Source organism: Amphiprion ocellaris, chromosome 3 (assembly GCF_022539595.1).
Source record: "Amphiprion ocellaris isolate individual 3 ecotype Okinawa chromosome 3, ASM2253959v1, whole genome shotgun sequence".
Classification (NCBI taxonomy): domain Eukaryota; kingdom Metazoa; phylum Chordata; class Actinopteri; family Pomacentridae; genus Amphiprion; species Amphiprion ocellaris.
Window position 1 is genome coordinate 17,963,591 of NC_072768.1, and position 22,484 is coordinate 17,986,074.

The 22,484-nt window shown below is 39.3% G+C and overlaps 2 protein-coding genes across 4 annotated transcripts; one reads left to right on the plus strand and one right to left on the minus strand.

Annotated features, from left to right (window-relative positions):
* Positions 1-331: 331 nt before the first annotated feature.
* mrps35 (mitochondrial ribosomal protein S35) lies at positions 332-22,366 on the plus strand. 3 transcript variants are annotated; one of them, XM_055009223.1, is made up of 9 exons: positions 332-486; positions 2,596-2,648; positions 2,856-3,023; positions 4,288-4,348; positions 4,498-4,637; positions 6,567-6,676; positions 6,772-6,841; positions 21,498-21,569; positions 21,693-22,366. In XM_055009223.1, exons 1-9 carry the CDS (start codon positions 354-356, stop codon positions 21,702-21,704), a joined length of 819 nt encoding a protein of 272 aa, XP_054865198.1. In that variant the 5' UTR covers positions 332-353; the 3' UTR covers positions 21,705-22,366. The 3 variants fall into 3 exon arrangements, with proteins under 3 accessions (XP_054865198.1, XP_054865197.1, XP_023151133.2); XM_055009222.1 differs by having other exon boundaries at positions 21,498-22,366; XM_023295365.3 differs by lacking the exons at positions 21,498-21,569; positions 21,693-22,366 and adding an exon at positions 9,167-9,709 and having other exon boundaries at positions 333-486.
* On the minus strand, positions 5,862-13,213 carry LOC111585765 (MANSC domain-containing protein 4). Its single transcript, XM_023295363.3, has 3 exons — positions 12,828-13,213; positions 12,583-12,717; positions 5,862-11,337 (listed from the first exon to the last, which is right to left on the minus strand). Exons 1-3 carry the CDS (start codon positions 13,048-13,050, stop codon positions 10,493-10,495), a joined length of 1,203 nt encoding a protein of 400 aa, XP_023151131.2. The 5' UTR covers positions 13,051-13,213; the 3' UTR covers positions 5,862-10,492.
* Positions 22,367-22,484: the final 118 nt, after the last annotated feature.

Here is a 22,484-nt window from a genome sequence, read left to right on the forward strand (position 1 = left end):
CGTCAAAGTTTGTTATTTTTTAAAGTTAGATAGACATTATATAAAAAAATAAGACCCCCTCTCAGCTTTGGTAAGGTGTCCCACACAAATATGTTCTTTGTCCCACAATTGGTTTATTGAGATCTGGTCACCCTAAAGACAAACGAAGAGGAACTGCTGATATTAGTTTTAATCCAACATTTAACTAAAACTGCTTTGCAAAAGTGTTTCATATGCCAGTAAACTATCCAAACATACCGTGAGTTCACTCCACACCTGCGTTCATCCGCAGGAGGCACTGCACGCTCTCTCTACGTTAATTTCGCAATTGGAGTCGATTGTCCCTCCCCGCTTTCCATAGTCACTGGGAAAATATGGCGTCGCGCGCAAGCAAGACGCTTCTGTCCCTAGGTCGACTAAATATTCCTGCTTTTGGACTTAATAATGCAGTCAGCAGGGTCACATACGCAACGGCTTTGTCCATGAATTCTTCCTCTGGGAAAAAAGGTGAGTTTCAGTGTCGCTGTGAAGCAGAACTCGCTGTTTCCGAGCTGTGTGCTAAGCTACATGCTGGAAATGCTGTGACAAGGGCCAGTTCAAGCAGCTCCTGTTTTGACGGTCATGTGCTGTTTGGTCTGAAGTTAGCATATAAACTCAGCTAATTAGTTGCACAAAGTTGTGGAATTGTAGCTGTTATAATTGATCTTGTTTTCATTTGTGGGCTGTGTGTGTTCGAAGTGTCAGGGGTTCTTGTGGGGCTCCTGTGTCTTTTTCCTGTACGTTATGTCAGTACTTAGATGTCATTACCTCTATTCCTCTCAAATCACTGTCAGAAAAGACATTACAATAGACTAAAGAGAGATGAGATAGTGCTTTGCGACCTAAAACCACTTTCTGAGTCGCATTACAACGTCAGTTAGCCTTTCGTGAGCTCAGACAGAAAAATGTTGGCACAGCAGCAATAGGACTGTAGAGAAAGGATTATTTTCTTACTTAATTTGTCACCTTCCATTATATCTGCTGCATTCAAATAAGGACACATCAATAACATTAAATAAGATCACATTTATCTAACAGTAATTTTAACATTAATAAAATGTCTTATGACAGATTGTTTTTATTGTAGGATGACAAACTGAATGAACAAATTAATTTCTTTCCTTATAATTTAGGGCTGTAACTAACAAGCAGTGCTCAGATTGTTTGGTCTGTAAAATATCAGAAAATGACATCCTGCATTAGGGCTGCACAGTGTCTCTGTGGTTAGCACTGTTGCCTCGCATCTGGCCTGGGATCTTTTTGCGTGGAGTTTGCATGTTATCCCTGGGGTTCCTCCGGGTACTTCAGCTTCCTCCCACAGTCCAATTGCTGAGGTTAACTGATAATTCTAAATTGTTTGTAGGTGTGAATGTGAGAGTGTTTGTTTTTCTCTTTCTAAACTGTGATAGACTAGTGCTCTGTCCAGGTGTCCCCTGCCTTCACCCTAAGTCAGCTGATTTAGACTTTAGGCAACTGCGACCCTAATGAGGATTAAGCGGCGTATAGATGATGGATGGCTGGATGGATGGATGGATATCCCTCATGCGACTGCATTCTCAGTTGCCTGAGGGAGAGCTGCTTCTTTGTGTTTCCTTACATATCACATTAATGCACAAATCTAATGGTCATTAAATGTCCAATATCAGCCGATATTTGCTAATGCCTTTGTAATAGATCTAAATTCAGATGCCACCTGAGTCACTGTTCCTATTGAAACACTATTCCAATGAGCAGTTTCCATCAGGGACTCTGAACTGGTAGCTAATCTCAAACCATTTATTTAAACCATTTATTTTCCTTTTAACAGCCAGTCAGCTGGCTCTCTACCAACAAAACTGGTACAAGAAAGGGAAAGATGTTTTGCTGGTCTAGAATCAAGAACCACTTACATCAGGGGCTGGTGTGGTATAATTGTGCATTATCTAAAGAAGAAGAAGAAAAACCAGAGCTTCGGTATGGACCATAGACTGTACAGTCTATGGTATGGACGTGAAGTCAAAGCAGCATAAGAGATAAACTGCCTCCTAACCCTAACGTGCCATTATTTTTGTTTTGCTTGGTTATAGCACTGCTGGAAAAGCACCAACATGTACACTGACTTAATGCTCTATATCCTATGTAAAATTTTAAAAAAAGGTTCCCAAGTTAAACCAACTGTGAACCAACACCAATCCAGAACTAGACCCCATTTCATGTTGGTGGAAAGGTGCTATTTGTGACTGAAGCTCCTGCCATCTGTGCCCCCAAAATGACCCCTCTTTCAAAATCAAGTAGAGTTTTTCCTCTCACCATCTTTATAAAAAATCAGAATCAGCTGGGCCTGCTCAGCATTTTTATCCATGTACAGAGCATGGATGGATGTTAACTGCGAAACTGTGCCATAGATTATAACGGTGTGGGAGCATTTACATTTGTTGTGTTTCTCTGCTCGTTTATTCATGCTGTACCCATAATTTATCATCTTCCTGTATAAACTATTTATTTAATGTATTACGTGCAATGTTCTGACCCTTATTTTAAGACATTTTAATATTAAGTGTATGTGTGTGACTAACCTTGAATTGCTTTCAAATGTAGGTGCTCCAGAGAGAAGCGGTAGAGAATTTGGTAGCAGAAAACCCAGAAGAGAAGTAAGTGTGCAGCTTTTGTGTCTATTTCCAATCTGAATACAACATGATGCACACATTTCTATTGAAACAAGACTGAAACTGATCTTTTTTTTTTTTTTAAACAGCCATCACTGTTCTGTCACCAGAAAAAAAAATACCAATAATTTTCTCACAGTTGCCTATTAAAAAAGCTTCTCTGCCCTCTTCCCTCCGTGTTGTGGTAAACAGGAAGGGGAGCCCAGGACAGAAAAGATGCCGTTGGATCAGGACTGGACTGCAGTTTATCCAGCAGCGACCCCCTTCAGAGCAGGCTCCGTCCCCCTGCCCGTGAGGATGGGATACCCTATGAAGGGAGGAGTTCCTCCAGAGAAGAAGGGCAACTTGGAGCTAATCAAGGTCAGACCTGATTACTTATAAAGAGGGGCTTGCAAACTTAAGGTTGACTGACAAAAACAACCCTAACTCTAACAGGGAGTTACCACCTCATACAAAATGATAAATATGCGCAAGCTACAAATTCTATTGACAACAAAGAACTACAAATGATGATGTGGTAAATTGAAGGGTTATTTGTATATGGTTCAAAAAATCTGCAGATAATGTACAGTTGACTGTTGGCTGTATTTGTATGTCTTACATTTGTATATCTTGGTATATTCACCCTGGTGCTCTTTAAGACTAGCTGAGTTAATTGCAGCTGCCCAGTGCTCTTGCAGTACTGATGGAGCACTTTTTCCTCTGCTGCGTGGCTCTCATGGCTGTGTCCTTGTGCCCGGATTACCGAGCTGCTGTGTCCAGACACCAGCTGCTCCATCTGGACCCAAGCCACTTGCAGATCCACTACTTTGTCACAGCTGGATCTCTGCCCTGCAACCTGATGATATTGATTTCATTCTCTCAGTCTCCCAAACTGTTTTTTTCTTTAAATGGAATCACAACTCATGAATGTAATTTGCCCAATCACATGCTACTAATGTGACCAATGAGAAATTTATTTTGAAGTCATTATAGAATATTTTGTATAATTGTATGCCTTACATAATAGTCTTTACTCACTGGATCAATGGGATTTTGTGTTCCACTTTGTTTACCATGCCTTTTAAAACCAGTGTTTTCTGAATTCTAGCCCTAAGTAGTTTTTATCCAGATCATCATTAAAATTCTGTGCTTGATATGCAAGTGCTTTCTAGAATGTACTTTTTACTGTATCTGCAGCATGTTTTCATGTATTTTCTCATTTAGTCCTGTTGATTTTTAATTGCCCAGCTTCCAGCGACCAGTGTTATACACTGGAATATGTATTTGTGTATGTATTACAGACAAATATGCAACTAATACAAAAATCTCAAAGGAGAAGAGGGGAATGAAATATGTTACGAGGACAGATTGTACAGATGAATGGATTATTGGTAAATTTGCCATATTTAAAGCCTCAGTGCATATGTTATTTGTGCCATCTGGTGCAAATATTCGGATCTCAAAATTAATATCCAGATATTCGGGTCCAGTCCTAATATCCACAAGTCCTTGCTTTGTACAGTGATGTTTTAACATTTTATTTCATCTAGAGAGTAGAGTCTAATGAATAGGTTGTGACACAACACATTTGAAATCTAATGCATTAAAGCATTTATGTGGTCTCACTCATTATCTGTTTCAGATCCCAAACTTCCTGCATTTGACACCAGCAGCCATCAAGAAACACTGTGAAGCTCTTAAACGTAAGTTCTCGGTTTGATTATCAAGACAACAGCTGTTCCTTGTTTTGTGGTGTTATTTAGCAAGAGGTCATTTTGCATGTTAGCATGTTGTTTACGTTGAAAATACTCACTTGTTTAATGGATGTAAAAATGTCTTTCTCTGCTGGCAGCGTTCTGCACAGAGTGGCCCTCTGCTTTGGACACTGATGCCAAATGTGATGAACACTTCCCCATTAAAGTAGAATGCACAGACTACGTGTCTTCCGGGCTGTCTGTCAGAAATCCTTCAGCACGTATTGTTCAACTCAAAGTGAGTTTCCCTGCTATTCTATTTTTTTCTTCTCAGTTCCTCTGAGGAAGTCTTAAACTGAGTTTTTTGCTCGATGTGCTGACTTTTACTGCTATGTCAATCTATATAGCATCGAGTAGTGGTGAAACCTGTCATGTAAAATGAGATTAGAGATTTGCCGGGATGTGTAATCACCAGCTGACATCATGTCTGTGACTTATCTAGAGAGGCGTCCGTTGTCCAATGACCTCAAACCCAGGAACTTATGGCACGGAGAGTGCACAGAGAGATTAGTGTGAGACAATAAATTTACATTTAAACATTTGCTAAAGCTCAGTTACTATTTTTGTGTTAGTGTAAGGCCTTTTAAGTGTTTTTTTTTTTTTTTAGATGTGCCTATTGTCTTTTGCAAACTTCCTGTTTTCACTGAAAAAAGTAGGAAAACATTTTGGCATTGACATATTTGCTGGGACATTTTAATATTCCTCTTAATCCCCCCTACCACTAATCCATCAATATGCAATCCTCCCCTCAGACCAGAACCTTACATGTAAACACATGTGACATACATGACAGTAAGAACCCATGAAAAAAAATAAACTTGTGAAGTCCATCCAAAAAACCCAAAAGAAACTTTTAACTGCATTATATAATTGGTCAATTAAAATGTAGCACTATAGCTGACTTATAAGTGGCGATTACAGATCCATCACTGGGATCATAATCGTTTTTTCTAGTTGTAACTGTGACATTACACATGTGTAAAAGTTGTGTTTTCTATTTGAACAGGATGATAATGAGGGCAAAGCAGAACAATACACAATTTCTTTGATGACTGAAAAGTCCCTCATTTGGCAGAACCTGAAGTCAGCTTTTTCACTTTTTTCTATGGTGCTTGAATTGTCGTTTACATCTAAACAACAAGACTGTTCTGCTCACTAAAACCTCTTCTTCTTTCTTGAATGTTGTCACATGTTTACACGTGTAAATTGTCAAGGCTTTTTAACTGTAAAACATGTCAAAAGAAAGCCTACCTTAAAACACAGCTATGAAGTTAAACCGTCTTTGATAAATTTGTAATTTTCACAGGCAGAAATGTGTCATTTTTGCCATTAATCACCGGCCATCTGCTCCCCTGACACATTGCCTTAGATTATATCAGCAAGGTAGGAATTAGACATTAATCCAGGTGGATTAAGCAGGAGGATAGATTGGAGAGCAAATCTCACACAGTTAAATTCCAAATCCAGAACAAGTGGACTAAGCCCTTTATTTTTAGTTTGAAAAAATGAATCAATCTTCAAATGATGAACATACGCAGGAGGTTTGCCTTTAGTTATTTTTTTTGTTTAGAGAGAGACGGGAATATCCTTGAAACTAAATCTGATGCAGATTTTGATTCAGACTGGACACGTGCTTCCAGAGACAGCAGACTCAACCACTTTGCCGTCTCTGTGCACATTTGTACATCCGATACATGCTGACCTTAGACATCAGTGTAGCACACAGGATAAATGACACGTGTATCTCGTGTTACCTTCCAATACATTTTCAACGTGTTGTCAAAAATAATGCAAGTGAGAGCCATAAAGCTATGACATCAAGGAATAATCTCTGTTTTCCATCAGTCATCTCTGCAAAGAGCTTAGAGGTGATTCTGGACCACAGTATGAACGCTGTGATTTTATCTGTAGAAAGTCTAGTGTTTAAATCAACCCAGTCAAAGCCTCTGCCAGTGTTAAAAAACAAACAACGTTCTTGTTTAGATTGTGTTTTTATTCCCAAACCTATAGAGAGATATATTGGCTGGAGATATGACACGTAATGACGCCACATCTGGCCTGATCCGTTTTGTTTATTTCTCTGTGCATCATTAAGCTTTATGTGGGTCACATAAACTATTCGATTAGTTTGTCTTACGATGATTGAATCGTGCGATTGCCCTTCTAGGTAAAGCTGTCCATTTTGAACCTGGACGACCATGCACGCAAGAAAATGCTCAAACTTGTCGGGGAGAGATACTGCAAAGACACTGACGTCCTCACCATCACGACTGACAGGTAAACACTGCTTCCTGAAAGCACGTGGTGGAAAGAAGATTAAACAAATTCCTGTAAGTCTCTTCACTTTTGGATTTACTCCTTCTCTTTCCCAGCTGCCCACTGAGACAGCAGAACTATGACTATGCCCAGTACTTGCTAACTGTTCTCTACCACGAGTCTTGGGTAAGTTGAACAATTTTTTTCCACTCCTCTGTGTCCACTAAACTAGTTTTTGTTTTTTTATACATCAACCTGAGTGACTGGATAAGAAAGTCTTTACTCCTAACCAACGATACCTGCTGCTATCTGGGATACTTGTGCCTTTTCTTCCTCCACTTAGCTCTCTCTTTTTGTTGTCTGACCTTTTGTCTTCTTTCAACAAGCATCCATTCATCTAAAGGCCACCTGCTCTCTGGCATTACTTGTGCCTGCTATGACCCACTGTCACCTTCAGCGTCTTTACCCTTTTGAGAAGGCTTAGCTCAGATGCATCGTGATGCCTTATCTCATGCACTCACTGCATCTCACCGCACTTTGCAACATTAAAAAAAAGTATCACAATCACACAGCGTTAACTGCAGGATTCTTACTTGACTTGTAGTTCACTTGCCTATCAGCGTAAAGCTACTGTAAGCAAAGATATTAGCTAAACCATGAAAGTTCTATGAAGAGTATGAGTCAAAATAATGCATTCGGAGCTTAATTATTTAATGTAATTGGCCAATTTCATATAATATTTACAGCTTTTAATTGTTTTCTAATTAAGTTATTCTTCCTTTTATTTTGTACATATCTGTTTATCTGGGTGGTGAATGATGCTCATTACAGATAATTAAAGTCATAACTTAAGAAGAGGTGTCATTGCAAAGACACTGATTTTGCCGCAATGGTGTATATTAGAATTTTATAATCATATTTTGAGTGAAATTTTATACTAGTAGAATATTATAGTACAAAATAGATTGTAGATTTGTATTCCGCCCTCATTGGTGACATTTACATATAATTAGCAGCATGGCACAGTACCTCTCACCAGGGGAATTCGTGTCCATCTTGCTCGGCGATCTGAGCGACTAAGCCCATTAGGGAGGTATCAGAGTTGAATGGGCAGAAGGATGGCAAACAGCAGCATTGTCCAGTTGACATTTCCCTACAGATGAGGGGAAAACAGACTCCCCTATCAGGTGTTGACCCTGATACTCATTCACATTAAGCCAACCATGCCACATCAGAGAAGTCTGCCACCAGGTCATTAGCCCAGGCACTGTTCGCATAAATTTGCAGCCAGCCACATAAAAGAAAACAACTCCCCCTATTGTGTAACCTCTGTCTTTAGGAGCTTTTCCCGTCATGGCTTAGTCACACTGAAAAAAAAAATCTCTCGGTCGGGAAAGGTGTTCGAGCCAGGAAGCACAACACTGTCCATTGCCCTTTTGGACACACAATGGAAGGCACAGTGCTTGTCCAGCAGGCCTGTGGAAGCTGTGAGAGTGGCGTAGTGATCAGGTTGTAACGGTAGCCCACAAAGAGGCCAATTGTTAGCAGCCACTGAGGTGATTTTATCTCTCTACTCGGGGAGACGGACCTGGCCTGCTAATTCCAGTGGGTGCTAATCCAGGCCAGCGTCTGTGCTGACTGCTCAAGGCTGCCTCCAACATGGAGAGGCATTTACCGCGAACAGGCTCTCTTTCTGCCTTTGTGCCTAGCACCTGTCCTTTCACAAAAAAAATATGTTATTTGGAAAGTAGATGAACTCCATCTGTCAAACAGGTGGCTACTTGTTTACTGCCAAGTTCTGTTGACCAGACTGCTTAGTTATGGATGCAACAATAGACATCATGACACTACTGTCAACACTTGGCATTATTTCATGTTGTATGTCGTACTAAACACTCAACTTGCCCGACTAAATTTAATCCTTCAGATAAAATGTGACAGCCTCATTGTGTCTTTTGTTTTAGTGAGGCACACTGCAAAACATGATCTAAAACTACTACTGCTCTCAATTCAGTAGATCATCATTTCAAAGGAAGCTACTGATCTACTCTCAAGTATCTGGTGCTCTTCACTATAGGACCTGGACTGGATCCAGACAGGATGTTATGCGGATCAGATATGTATAGCGGTAATGATGGTCATTAACCTCAAACACCTGGACAGCAGCAGAACTGAGGCTCCGTCGCTGCCCTGCTTTAAGCTGCTGCTCAATGGGATGTATTGTTCTCCAGTGAATGTGATGACAGCTAGACAGGCGGCGGACGGAGAACTACATATGGAGAAATACTATCTCTGTGAGAGGGGCATCAAAGAAAGGGTGTCGGGTGAATAACAGCCTCCCATATTCAACATAACTGAAAATTATTTGAACCTATATTTTTGTTGCTATCCTGCAGACAAAATTCTGCCTGAGTTACTTCAGCATAGTCGCTACTACTTTCTCAGTTAGGTGGGGTAAATTTTCCACCTGCACATAAGGGTGGCAAATGTTCTGTTTCTCTCATTCTCCAGAAAACCGAGGCCTGGGAGGCCGAGAAGACTGTGGCAGACATGGAGGAGTATAGCTGGGAGGGCAGCCCGTCCCAGAAGAATATCATGGATATGTTGCTACGCATGAAAGTGGCCGGAGAGGGAGAAGGCGAAGAAGTGCAAGAACAGCTGCTGGCTAGAAGTGAGGTGCAGGAGTATAAGGACTCAGTCACGAGGCTGAAGAATGAAGGAGATAACGAGAGCAGCGTGCTGCAGTATAAGGAGGCGGTCAAGAAAGTGTTCAACCTCTAATACCACTGAACATAGAAATGTATTTACACAAAGACAGTGACCAAGAGCAACATGGACCTACACTTGCAGCCTCAGATATCATTTTGGACTCCAACATTGAACCAGTAACACAAACAGGAGTTACTTTAGATATTCATTGTTTCGTTTTGCGTCAGGATATCACAACGCCAAGACTGTAGTTAGTAATATTTATATTCCAAAATAATGTACTGTTATGAGGTGAAGGATGCAGGCGTTGACATCAAATAAAAGTGTAAAGTATGCTGTTGTTAATGCGCGTTGTCTTTGAAGTCAGGAAGCTGTATGGAGTTTGTGTGCGTGATGGTTAAAGCTTTAATGAAATAAAAGCCCCATTCAGTCTCTTCCCAGCCCAGCTTCGGCTCCCATCCCACTCTCGTCACTATCAGGTCGAGGAGCAGCTCCCCAGTGAAAGGATACTTTGAGCAGCAGGCTGTTGAAAAGTACTTCAGTCTTCTTTAAAGAGTTTTGGTGTGTGCGCTTTTAGGTCAGGAGCAACCCAGTACACCGAGAGCTGGATGGCAGGAAGGTCAAAACACTGAGAGCCACGAGGCAAATCTACAGTCTGTCAGCATACGGATGATCTGAACCACTCTTGAATTGTAGCCGTTAATTGCTTGGAAGTGCCCACGAAGTCGCACTTAAGACCAGAGTTGAAAAGTGGCTAATGTCTTTGAGGTTTGGCATCAACAACAGTTTAAAGTCACTGAGGTGCATCAAAATGTAGGCCGGACAAAAAGACATCTGTTGACTTTCTTGACAAAAAATTGGAGCGCTTGTGTTTTTGGTGCTCCCCTCTTAGCTTTACTAGTGTTTCTGCTTGCTAACTACTTTTTTCCATCCCCATTTACTGACAAAGAAGCAATAGAAAGCAACATATTTGCTGCTAAAATGATGCAGTGTGTGAAAATTTACAAAAATATAATCATACAAATTCTATTCATGTCCGTTGTCCCTTAATCTGGGATTCTTTCATTAAATACTGTGAAAGACAAGAAAAATGTCAGTTCCATCTTCATTTTGATCTTGTTTTCACCTTCAGGAGTTCTCTTTGACCAGTGCATACTTAATCAGACGCATGGAGCCTCTCTTCCCTCTCCATGATGTCCGGTAGCGTCCCATCCTCTTCCTCTGACCCCTCCAGCTCACCACCAGCAGAACAGAGCAGCAGCAGCTCAGCAGCACTGAGATACAGATAGCCACTGCAACCAGCAAGGTGTGAGCAGCCACATGCCACCCAGGTCCCAACCCTGGTAGGGGTTCCTCGCCTTCCTGGCCTCCATCACTGCCTGCAGTGTGGTTCCTCCCCAGGCTGCCCTTGGTCTCATTGGGATGCTGCTTGCTGCTTTCCATGTTGCCCATAAGAGTTGTAGAAGGCGGAGGGCTGGGGGCTAACTGAGAGAAGCTGGTGGTGGTGGGATGATGGGTAGAGGCACGTTTGGAGGGTTGTGCAGTCATTGTAGAAAAAGCAGGAAGGGTTTCAGAGTTGTACTGGCCAAGGGTGGTAACTGGGGTGGATGAAAGAGGCGTAGTAAAGCTAGGTGCAAGAGGAGTGGTGGAGGTGGCTGGGGCTGTTGTTTGTACATAGTTTCCTGAAGCTGGTGGAGTTTTTTCAGTAGAAGACAAGGCGGTTGTTGGAACTGTAGCAAGCTGACTGGATTCTTGCGGCGCTGCAGTGGTGGTGTGGACCTCGCTGGCTGTAGTGGGAGGTTTAACTGAGGGTGCAGAAGTCAGGGGCAGGGCAACGGGTGGAGGAGGGTGAATGAACTGGCGCTTGTCTGAAGGCAGCGGCTCTGAGGCGTTGACTCGGCTGTAGTGGTGGGGCAGCACACGGACATTAGAGGTGAAGTATTTTCCGAACACCAACAGATCAGGATCCACACCTGGAAGATTAAGAAATAAGTGAGCGTCCTGTTTGTTCTTGTCGGAAAAAAATGAAGTGTCTTAGAAAAGCTTTAATATTCCCTGGCATTGGTTCTTCAGGTCTTTGACGTCAAGAACTAAAGATATTCCCTCATTTGATGTTTGATGATGGTGGTCAAGAATGCTATCTAACAAAAAAAATCTGCCATAGGTGTACAATTGGCACTTGATTCACATCCTTTTTATCAAATCATTGCGTGACCCCTCATGTCCTATTGTTGGGGATGATCATCCTGGAAACACCCTTCATCCAGAAACAAAAGTTTGATTATAGGTGATCACGCAGAACAACTTATTTTGTAGTGATTCTAACATCAAAAGGGAAGAGTGGACCCTTCTTCATCGCTTTAAGTAGAAATGTAACCATTAGGTAGTACTTTAATAGTAGCAGTAGTAACATTATATTCATTACTGAGATTTTTGGCTTTATCTATAATAGTATACAGACTATATTTTTTTTTTTTTTTTTGCAAGTTGCATCAGACCATTGCAGCAAAATGTCTCCTACTGCATAACTGAGCTACCAGATCCCCTCACTGTAGGGATCAAGAGTTCAGGTTTTTCTTTTAATTTATCACCCAACTGCAATAATATACTGGATTTTAACTGAGCAATTGGTTAATCAGTTTTTACTTTTGTGCAACAAATGAGTACAAATTGCAAATATTACACAGCTTTTACTTTTAGAAGGTCTCAGTGCTGGAAAAAGTTTTGGATCCTCTATTTCACTGAATGTATGTGTGAATGGCTATATAAGCCTGAAAAAAATGCTCAAAACAGACTTTAAAATACGTATTTTGCAGAAAATATAGGTCTTGGAGTTATATTGTTATACATTACATTACCAGATGATTGCCAATACACTTGGTTGGTGATGCTTTTAATGTTTTATAGTGTGATCAATATGGATTTTTTAAAATATAAACAAACTATAGCTGTTATATAGATGTAATAGAGTAATAAGTACAGTATTTCCTTTTGAAAAATAGAGCCATAGAGGTATAAAGTAGCAAAAAGTGATGCACAAATGCATCAAAATTCTACTTTGGTGCAGTACTTCTGTAACAAGTTACTTCTTTAAACTGCTGCTAAAACTAGTACAGAGGTGCAGGCTCAGTATTTAGCAAAATTCATATCGAATTATTAAGACTGTAATATGATCTGTCTGTAGTGTATATAAATATTTACACAATGAAGTGATTTACCCTTTGTGATGTTGTAGAGAACAACGTTGCCTCTGTGACTCAGAATGCAGCTCTCCAGGGTTGGACAGTGCAGGTGGAAGCAGTTCACGTTTTCTTGAGTGGTATCGTAGTGAAATATGGCCAGATTACAGGAAACTATAAGGAAAAGGAAGATGATTCGTCAGGCCGGAATGCGTGAGAACAGCAGATCAACGTATAGCCTCTAACAGATTAAAGAAAGAGAAGGTGACAGGAGAATAACTCACAGTTTCTGGTCAGGCAGCAGGTGCGGCTGCATTTCAGCGCCGTCTCCTCCTGGTAAAACTTTAAAAGCTGAGCTCCTCTCCTCTGAGACTCCTCGATGTCGATGAAAATCCCCGGGAACCGTCGGATCCAGCAGTTCTTATAATAGGAGGTCGGTGAGCACCTGGACTCTGTGTGGCTCACCAGACTCAGAACCAGCGTCAGCGAACCCCATGCGACATTCATTGCGCGTAATCTGAATCACACCATGTTAGATCACAATCCGGACGAGGCAAAGACATATTTGGGAGGCTGGTTGCTTGGAGCTGACGGGAGCCAGTGGTCTGGTTTTACTGGTGCCAGTCCGTCTCCAGGAGTGTCACAGTTACGCATCTGGAGGAGGTGGAGACCCAGCCGTGCGTAAGGCGTCCAAGGCTGAGCCACGGCACAGTCTGTAAGCCTTCATGGGTGGAGGGTCCGTGTACGGATCTCGTAATTTGATTTTCCGTTCTGAAACGGGTATTGAAAAACAAAAAACGAGTGGTTATTTGATTTTCGTTTTAAAATACAAAAATTAAAATTGAAATACAAGGCGTTTTTCCTTTTCATGATCAAAAAGGGATATACGATTTTTTTTAAAAAAATGCTTTGATTTTCGTTTTATATTTAGAATAACAAGAAAGTAAAATCAGTAAGAGACAGAAACGAAAAAAGGTCAGTTTTTTCATTTTCTGAGACCGGAAGTGGTCATCAGCAAGTGTGGAGCCAAACAGAGTACGGTGCATAGACTGTACATAGATTTTCTTTCGTTAGTTTTCATGGTCACAATGAGAGATCAGGTGGCCAATCCTAAAATTAATCAATATTGAATTTTATATAGAGCGTTAAAGTTTTGCGAAGCCAGGGGGCGGGGTTACTTGATTGACAGGCTGGTCTGGAATGATTGACAGGTCCCATGGAGGAAGCAGAGACTCTGCTCTCCTCCTTTGGATTAATTCTGATATAATAACTGTTGGTTTGTTTATCGGTGGAGCAGCAGAACATTTTCGACAGACAGTTTTCCTGCCCGTTGGCTTGTTTTAACCAGTTTTCTACCTTCGGCTGATTCTACCAGCAGACACTGAAAGGACTCTAATAGTTCGGTAAGTAAATGTTTATTTTCGTATCGGTGCCGCTTTTAATGCACTTTATATGCAGCTTTAGTGTCAGATGTAATGTGTGCCATGCACTCCAGATGTTGGTGGAGTTTGTTTCAGTGTGTGTTGACCAGAGAAGAAAGTTAGCATAGTAAATATTAGCTTTAATGTTAGCGATGCTAACCGAGCTAGCTGCTCAGTCGTAGCATGATTAAAGCTAACGTAGCATCAAGCTAATGTGTTGAGTTTCATGTAAACAGCTGAAGTATGTTGTGTTCCTGTAATGTGGTTCATTAAGTTCATAAAACTGTGGCTGGTTGACATTAATGTAACGTTCAGGAAACTTAAATGTGATTAAAACAGTAACGTTAATGTTCTAGTTGTCAGTAATCAGCCTTAATTTGACACTAAAACAGACTTGATAGTTTTAAATGACATCAGTTTCATTAATTTGTTGAAAATTGTCTCATTTGTTGTTGTGATGCTGCTGATTCATTAAAAGCAGATGATCTGTGTTGAAGATATGTTTAGTTCTAGTATCAGAAGCACAAGAAGGAAATTGGAAGTCTAGTTCTGCTACGTCTAAGATTTCAGGAATAAAATAACTAAATGAGTCTTTATGCCTCAAACTTTATTTTACAATAAAGAAATAATGAAATAATCACAGATAATAAAAATATAAATAGCAGAGAAAACCTGAGAGAATAATTTCCTGAAAAGTCTGTGAAGGAAAAGCAGCTTTTTGTCCTGAAAGATCAGAATCAGCTCCAACATCTGCATCTGACAGCATCAAGTCAACCAGAAAGAAAAGAAAAAAGAAAATGACTTCTTTCTGATCACATTCCGCTGCTCACAGTCTGCTGCTGCTCACATTCTTCACATTTATAGTCCACTTTTAAAAGTTCAGCAGACAGGTGCTCTGCTTTGGAGTGTGACGATGTCGTCAGTGATGTGGAGAGTGAAGTTTCTGTTTCACCCACAGTGTGCTTTAGGGCAGCCGGGTCGGACTTGATGTTTGAAATACTGACCGACAGCTCAGATTTAACTGTCTGTAGTTCCGTTTTGATGGGTGTTAAACTTTCACTCAAAGCCGCCAGGAGCTGGGTCTTTAAAATAACCGCTGTCTCGTTACAGAGTGAAAGTAGCAGTTCCTCCTTAAGGTCAGAGATTGCAGCATCTGAGGGCCTCTTCAAAAGAAGACGTAGTTGATGAAGGCGTTCTGGAGCAGGACCAGAAAGAACACGACCAAGCAGCCCTGAGATCTTAGGCAGCGTCTCCCTCGGGTGGGTGTCAACGGTGTTCACGGTCAAGTCTGTGGTAGTCCTGTCAAAAAACAAAACAAAAAAAATCTAGATTATAAATCAACATGTAACCAAAGCACTGTGTATAATGCCATAGTATTGGATGTAGTTCAGAAAATGTCAAAGTATAGTATACTTTTCAAGAATAACATAGTATGGCCTGGAGTTCATAGTATAGCATGTTGGCAAAAAAACCCCCAACTGATTATTATGTGATTCAAAAAGTGCAAAATGATAGGATGTTGCCTAAAATTGTCATGTATGATATGTGGTTCAAAAAATGTCATAGTCCAGTATATTGTCAAAATAGTATGTTATTCAAGAAAACATCAGAGTATGTGTCGTCTAAAAAATGCCATAGAATAATATTTCATTGCACAAGTAAAAGTATAGTAATTTTTAAAACTGTTTAAATTCTTATAATATGTTGCTAAAAAACAAAAAAAAAGAAAAGAAAAAAAGTCATAGTAATATGTCAATTTAAAAAGCCTATAGTATAGAGTGTCGCCCAACAAATGTCATAGTATAGCATGTCGCTCAACAAACGTCATAGTATAGCCTTTGGTCCAAAAAACGTCATAGTTTAGCATGTCACCCAAAAAAACGTCGTAGTATAGCATGTCGCTCTAAAAACGTCATAGCATAGCATGTCGCTCTAAAAACGTCATAGTATAGCCTTTCATCCAACAAACATCATAGTTTAGCATGCCACTCTAAAAATGTCATAGAATAGCATGTCACCCCAAAAAACATCATAGTATAGCATGTCGTCCAAAAAACGTCATCATATAGCATGTCACTCTTGAAACGTCACAGTATAGCATGTCGCTCTAAAAACGTCACCGTATAGCATGTCACTCTAAAAACATCATAGTATAGCCTTTGGTCCACAAAACGTTTTGTCCTTGCTGTCTGAAGTAGGTGAGGAGCAACACCAAAACAGTCCAAATGCTGGTTTCCAGAGGGTTAGACGAGTATTTATTTAAAAGAGGAAGTTTACAACAGCACAACATGTGAGGGGGTTAAAAGCAAATGGGTGTTAGTAAAATAAAAATAAATAAACAGAACTAAAAGTGAACTTCATGTTGACATTGATGGGCATTCCAACCAGGAACAAAGTAAAAGATAATCAATACGAAGAAAAAACTCTTCCTGTTCACCTCTTAAAACCCAAAAACACACTGCAGTAGCACCCTAAACTAAAACTACCAATGGGTTTCCTGTTTTCCTTTCTGAACAAGTCAAAGGTCCCTCTCTATCTCCCCACACATCCACCAACCACTGGAACACATCTCCAAAGTTCTGCCGGTCCAGCTCAGCTTCCCCTCAGAAGAAGTTCCACCAGATGAAGGAGCCTTTTGAGAGGCAGCTGGCATCGTGATTGGACTGTACTTTGGTCTGTTCCAATCCAGCTTCAGCTCCAGAGACGGCAGGCGGGACGAGTCAACGGAGGCCGGGTGGACGAAGGCATGCAGCTGAGTACAATCCAGAAAACAACAGAGGAGGAGTGCAGTGGCCCACAGCTAGAACAACCAGAGTATGTCTCTTAGAAAACATCATAGTATAGCCTTTGGTATGAAAAAACGCCATCATATACATCGTATATTGTACAAATAACAAGTCAAAGGAAAGAGACATACACTGTAGAATTGTAGTAATTGTGGGCTGACTGATTTACTGATTATCAGTATTTTATTTTTTACTGATTTACGGTAATAAATACATTTAAAAATGGTGCTACTTTGGCTCTGAACCTTTATCTACCTGTGGTCGCTCTGTCTTCTGGAGTGATTTGATTGGTTATACGTCATGAATAAAACTCCTTTAACTTAACATTCTGTAAACAAAACAAAAACGTATCAACAAAGTTTCCTGTTAGAGTTTGTGTTCTTCTAAGCTTAACTCCAAGATTTTAAATACTTTCATTTACTGCAAATGAATATCTACTCCAAATGTCTCACTAATAATAATTATCAGCCTTAAAAACCCACAAAACACCCCTCTATACTCGACCACACTTAGTACAGTCCGGTTCCTCCTTCTGTAAATCGACTTGGAATCGTCCACTTCCTGTTTGTCAAAGTGGCCTTCTACCTGGAAAGGTTTTGTTGGAGCTCATGCAACAAACATTTTGGGTAACTGCACTTTAATATGGATGGATGACACTGAATTAGAGTCTGTTTTAAGGAGACTGAGTTAAGATATGTAGCTCTGTCATTAAATAGTAAATTATTTCTCTGAATTCACAGAGGAAAGTCTGAAATGTTTGCTAGGTTAGCGTCCCACGTGTTCTTTGGCTCAGCTAAAGCTAACTCTCTCCAACTTCTAGATCTCTTGAGTTGCTTGTTAAAATATCTTGCTGTAGGTGCTGAAGCTCAGAAAGTCTGAGATGTTTTTCAAAATAAGCTCATTCTCAAGTCTTATCTGAACTGTCCTCTTTTGTTTGAACTTTCCCTAAACTTAGGAGTTAATGACAGAGCAGCACATCCAGACTCCATCTCATTTCTGTAGAGATTAAACTTCAGTGTCATTCATTGATGTTAAAGTGCAGTTTTTCAAATGTTTGTTGCACATGCTCCCGACCAAACCAGTCCAGGTGGAACACGATGTGAAGAGAAAGCTCCAGAGGATGAATATCACACATTTACGTTGGAAATAAATGTCCTTTAGTTTGACATTGTCATGCAAAAGTTGGATTTCCCTTTAATGATGTTCAAATCTTTGTTGAGTGTTTTGTTGATGTTGGTTTCTAAATGTTTTCTGACACTCGGCCCCAAAGATTAAAACCTTGTACGGCTCACAAGCTGCAACAATTCACACATTATCAACTATCTTTCTGACTAAACTAAGATAAAAAGTGAAAAACTGCCTGATTCCTGCATCATGAATGTAAATCTTTCTGGTTTTTATGACAGTAAATTGAATATATTTGGGTTTGACATTTTATTAACCAAAACAAGAAATGAATTACTGGAGAAAACAATCAACAGATTAATGGACAAAGAAAATGTGTTTTCCAACATATATGGCTGAATTACTCCAACATTACAAGATACATACAATTTGAATTCAATTTTATTCATATTACACCAAATACAGGTCAAATTGTCTCAAGAAACTTTATTTTTATATTTTTTGTCATATTTAAAATATGACAAAGTAAGAAATTTAAACCTCTTGACTAATCCAATTAATTATTTAGTTTTTAAGAGACTAATTGACAATTCAAACTTTCTCCACTAAAACTAATGAACATGAGGTCAAATAGAAGGAACAGTTTTAAATACTGCAGTCCCACAACGACAAGAATAAAGTTTGTCAACAAAAACAAAATCTGCTGGTGGATTTCATTAAAATCCTAATAAATGATAAAAAAAAAAAAAAAATGTGATACTAAAGGTTTATGGTGCTAAAAATGTCAGAGTAAAGATATCAAGTTGAACATCTGGATGCAGGTTGACAAAAGTTGACCTTTCATTTCTCTGGAGCCGACTCCATGGATTTTATGGATGGTGGTTAAAGACCTGCTCTTCTTTCTAGTGGCTGTAAAAAGTCAGTCCATCCTGACCGACTTCAACACCTCTTCAAGACAGCTTGTTCTGCCTCCGACCTGGTGGAAACTCCAGAAACTCGGGAAAACCCGTGGAGACTCGAAGAACTCGTGGCGACTCGAAGAACTCGTCGGGCGGGGGAAGGTGTGGTGGGCGGTGGGGGAAGGTGGGGGAGTAGAGGGGGGAGGCCGCCACCCACCTCCCCACCTACTCTCCGCCCTGACTCCACCCAGACTCCGCCTTGGCTCTGCCCATGTGGTCACTTCACGAACTACGATGCCAAAGGGACGACGAATTTATTTCTTTTCATCTGATCTGTAGCTCAGTGAGTTAAGGATTTGCCTGTGGAGCTGCAGGTCGCTGGTTCAAGACCAGACCCTTCTTAAATTTTTATCAAAATCCTGACAAAGACAAAGAAAGAAAATTGCCAGTGGCGGGTCTTGAACCTGCGACCTTCTGCTTGGCAGTCTGTCTCCTTATCCCCTGAGCTATTCGCTCAGATACTAATTCTTCTTTTTTTTGCGCATTTGTCATCTACTTTTTGTCGTTTTTCAAGATTTTTTTAACTCGAGTCTCGACTCGACCGTTTTTCTCAGGAGGTTGGACTTCAGCCTTTGTGCTGGAGGGTGGAACCCTCAGTTCCAAGACTTTCCAAAGCCTCCACACCTCCCAAGTCCTCAGGACCTGAGCTTTCACACAGTCTGAGGGCTGAAATTTTCTAAGTCCCACAGTAGTTCTCTGTTAGATTGAACTTTCAGACAGTCCAAGGACTGATATCTTCCAAGTTCCTGAGTAGTTCTCTGTTAGTTTGAACCTTCAGACAGTCTGAGGGCTGAAATTTTCTAAGTCCCACAGTAGTTCTCTGTTAGATTTAACTTTCAGACACTCCAAGGACTGATATCCTCTAAGTTCCTGAGTAGTTCTCTGTTAGTTTGAACCTTCAGACAGTCTGACGACTGAAGTTTTTAAAGTTTCTCACTACTTCTCTGTTAGTTTGAACTTACTGGTTAACAGAAGCCTTAAAATTTGTGACCATGAGTCTTGATTTCACATTTAGACCATCCATCTGAGTTCTTCTCAGACCTTCACCTGCGGGTTTTTTAGAAATCCTCAACAAACTTTGATTCTCTTCACTGAACAGTAAAGTTTGTGGAGATCAGAAGGTAACATTAGTTTGATAAATGCCTTCAACTACTAGTAGACTTTATCTGGAAAGCAGTTTTCTGAAATGAGTTCTTAGTAAATCTGTCCACAATCAAACCAAGAACATAGAAAAAGGAAATGTTTGAAGAAACAACTTGATGTTTTCGTTTCAGACTAGAAAACGCTTGAGGACCTTTATCCGTTTTTGCCCTTTTTGATCGTTTTATTGTCTCTTCTGTTTAATTTGATCTTCTAAAGTCTAACTGGTGTCTTTTCAAATGTATTGTCTTTAGTTTGATTCTTCTTAAACGTTTAGTTTTGCTCTTTTCTCACCTTTTATTCTTTTCTAATGTCTGATTTGATTTACAAATGTTTTGTCTTTTTAATGTTAAATTGTTTTTTCAAATGTTTTATCAGCTTGTTTGAATTTTTTTTTCTTGCCCAATATTTAATTTTTCGGTTAAATCTTTAAGGTTTTTCTTTTTAAATGTTTTACCACCTTTTAATTTTTAATTTTCTTTTTAAATGCTTCATTGTATTTTCTGTTTAATTCCTATTTGAAGTTTTATCGTCTTTAAGATGTAATTTTCTAATTAAACATAAATTTTTTAATTCAATGTTTTGTCTTTTTAAAGGTTTAATAATCTAATTAAATGTTTTGTATTTTTTTAAATGTTTAATATTCTTCTTGTTTAATTGTATTTTTTAAATGTTTAATTATCGAAAATATTTTATTTGTAATTTTTAATATTTGTATTTTAAAAATTTTGTTTAATTTCATAATTACATGTTTTGTATCTTGTTTGATTATCTGTTTCAATATTTTGTCTGTTTAATATAGTTAAACATTAAATACAATTAAATTATATTAAACAGACAAAATATTGAAACAGATAATCAAACAAGATACAAAACGTAATTCTGAAATTAAACAAAATTTTAAAAATACAAATATTAAAAATTACAAATAAAATATTTTCGATAATTAAACATTTAAAAAATACAATTAAGAAGAATATTAAACATTTAAAAAAATACTTTTTAACAATAAAACTTTAAAAAGTTTTATTGTATTAATTTTTTTCCTTTGATTTAATTGCTCTTTGTTATGTAGTTTGTTTCTTTAATCTTCTTTTTCTGTCAAGATTTTAACCCCAACCTTAAAAATGAAATAAACCCTTAAATCATAATGAAAATACTTCTGTTGTCACAATCATGAGTTAGTCAATTATTCTGTTTATCAATTCAACTTTATTTGTTTTGCACCTTCCACACAGATAACAAAACTAAACAAGCAAAGAGAAAAAACTATGCTAAAACTATGATTAAAACTCAAAAACATTAAAAAAAAAAAAAAAAAAAAAAAAAAAGATTTAACATGGTATTAAAATCTGTTGTGTCCAGGGGATGGAGGGAGTTTATTGAAGTCTTCTTGGGCTCACATGGTAAATCATTTAAAATATAAACTTTATATTCAGTCTAAGGAAACTGCAGAGCGACAGAAGAACCAACAATATCTCCTGTTTTCTCCTTTAATGAGTCGACTCTTCTTGTGCTTTCAGACCAAAGAACTACAGACTCTTCACAACCTGCTCAAACTCTTGGTACAGGACCTCACCACACGGGTCAAGAAGGTTTCCATCTCATTTCTACTCTGAAGCTCACCTTCTCCTGCTCAAACTGCTGACAAATGTTTCTGCTGCTCTCAAGTCTGGTCTCCAGAACTTCCTAAAAACTCTCAGTCTCTTCTGCTGCAGGTTGCTTTGTAGAACTGTTGCAGAAAACCTCACTAAACCACATGGAGGGGCCTCAAGATAGTCATCCAAATGAAACCGTACAAAAACCAAACTAGCACAACCCAAACGCTAAAGTCTCCTGCAGCCTACCAGAGAACCTCTGAGAACAGAGAATCAGGACAGGAACTCTTACCTTCTGGACAACCAACGTTGGTTCACAAACAAGAATTCAGAATGTGTCTGACCAAAAACCTCTAAAGACTCACTACAGCCAAGATAAAGACACAACTCAGCTGTACCAAATCCACTAATCACTGCACACATTAACACCATGTGCTAACTGTGGCTAAAGAACCACATTTACCAAGACAACTATCCAGTACAAAGCCCTAAAACACACCAAGAAACACATTAAAGACGATTTTACTGCTGGAAGCTGCAAGCCAACGCCTAAAGAACACACTAAAGCAATGGAGCCAAACCCGGTTCTGTGGTGAAGAGAAGCAGAGGAAATGTTTGTCTGCAGCTAAATAAAGCAGGAAGACACTGAGCTGCTCAGGTGTTCCTGATAACACCAAGCAGCCACCTGGACAGCCAATAGGAACACAGCTTACTGGAAGTCCAGAGGGCGGGGTTAGTGAAGGAAATTTAGTTTAAAGTTGAAGCAGAAAGTTAATAAAGAAAGTTGAAAACCACCTTCTGATACCTGAAATCTCTGAGTTTTCACACAAAGAACACCTGAACATGTCAAACTGGTTCCATAGTAGAACTATCATTGTAAAAACATCATAGTATGGTGTGTTGCTCAAAAAA

Excerpts from the sequence above, each read along its gene's own strand:
- mrps35 (XM_023295365.3), top strand. The coding sequence starts at position 354 with ATGGCGTCGCGCGCAAGCAAGACGCTTCTGTCCCTAGGTCGACTAAAT. Across the intron at positions 2,649-2,855 it reads GCAGAAAACCCAGAAGAGAA|GAAGGGGAGCCCAGGACAGA; the intron begins GTAAGTGTGCAG and ends TGTGGTAAACAG. Across the intron at positions 4,349-4,497 it reads ACACTGTGAAGCTCTTAAAC|CGTTCTGCACAGAGTGGCCC; the intron begins GTAAGTTCTCGG and ends CTCTGCTGGCAG.
- LOC111585765 (XM_023295363.3), bottom strand. The coding sequence starts at position 13,050 with ATGAATGTCGCATGGGGTTCGCTGACGCTGGTTCTGAGTCTGGTGAGC. Across the intron at positions 12,718-12,827 it reads CTGCTGCCTGACCAGAAACT|TTTCCTGTAATCTGGCCATA; the intron begins GTGAGTTATTCT and ends TTTTCCTTATAG. Across the intron at positions 11,338-12,582 it reads TCTCTACAACATCACAAAGG|GTGTGGATCCTGATCTGTTG; the intron begins GTAAATCACTTC and ends TTAATCTTCCAG.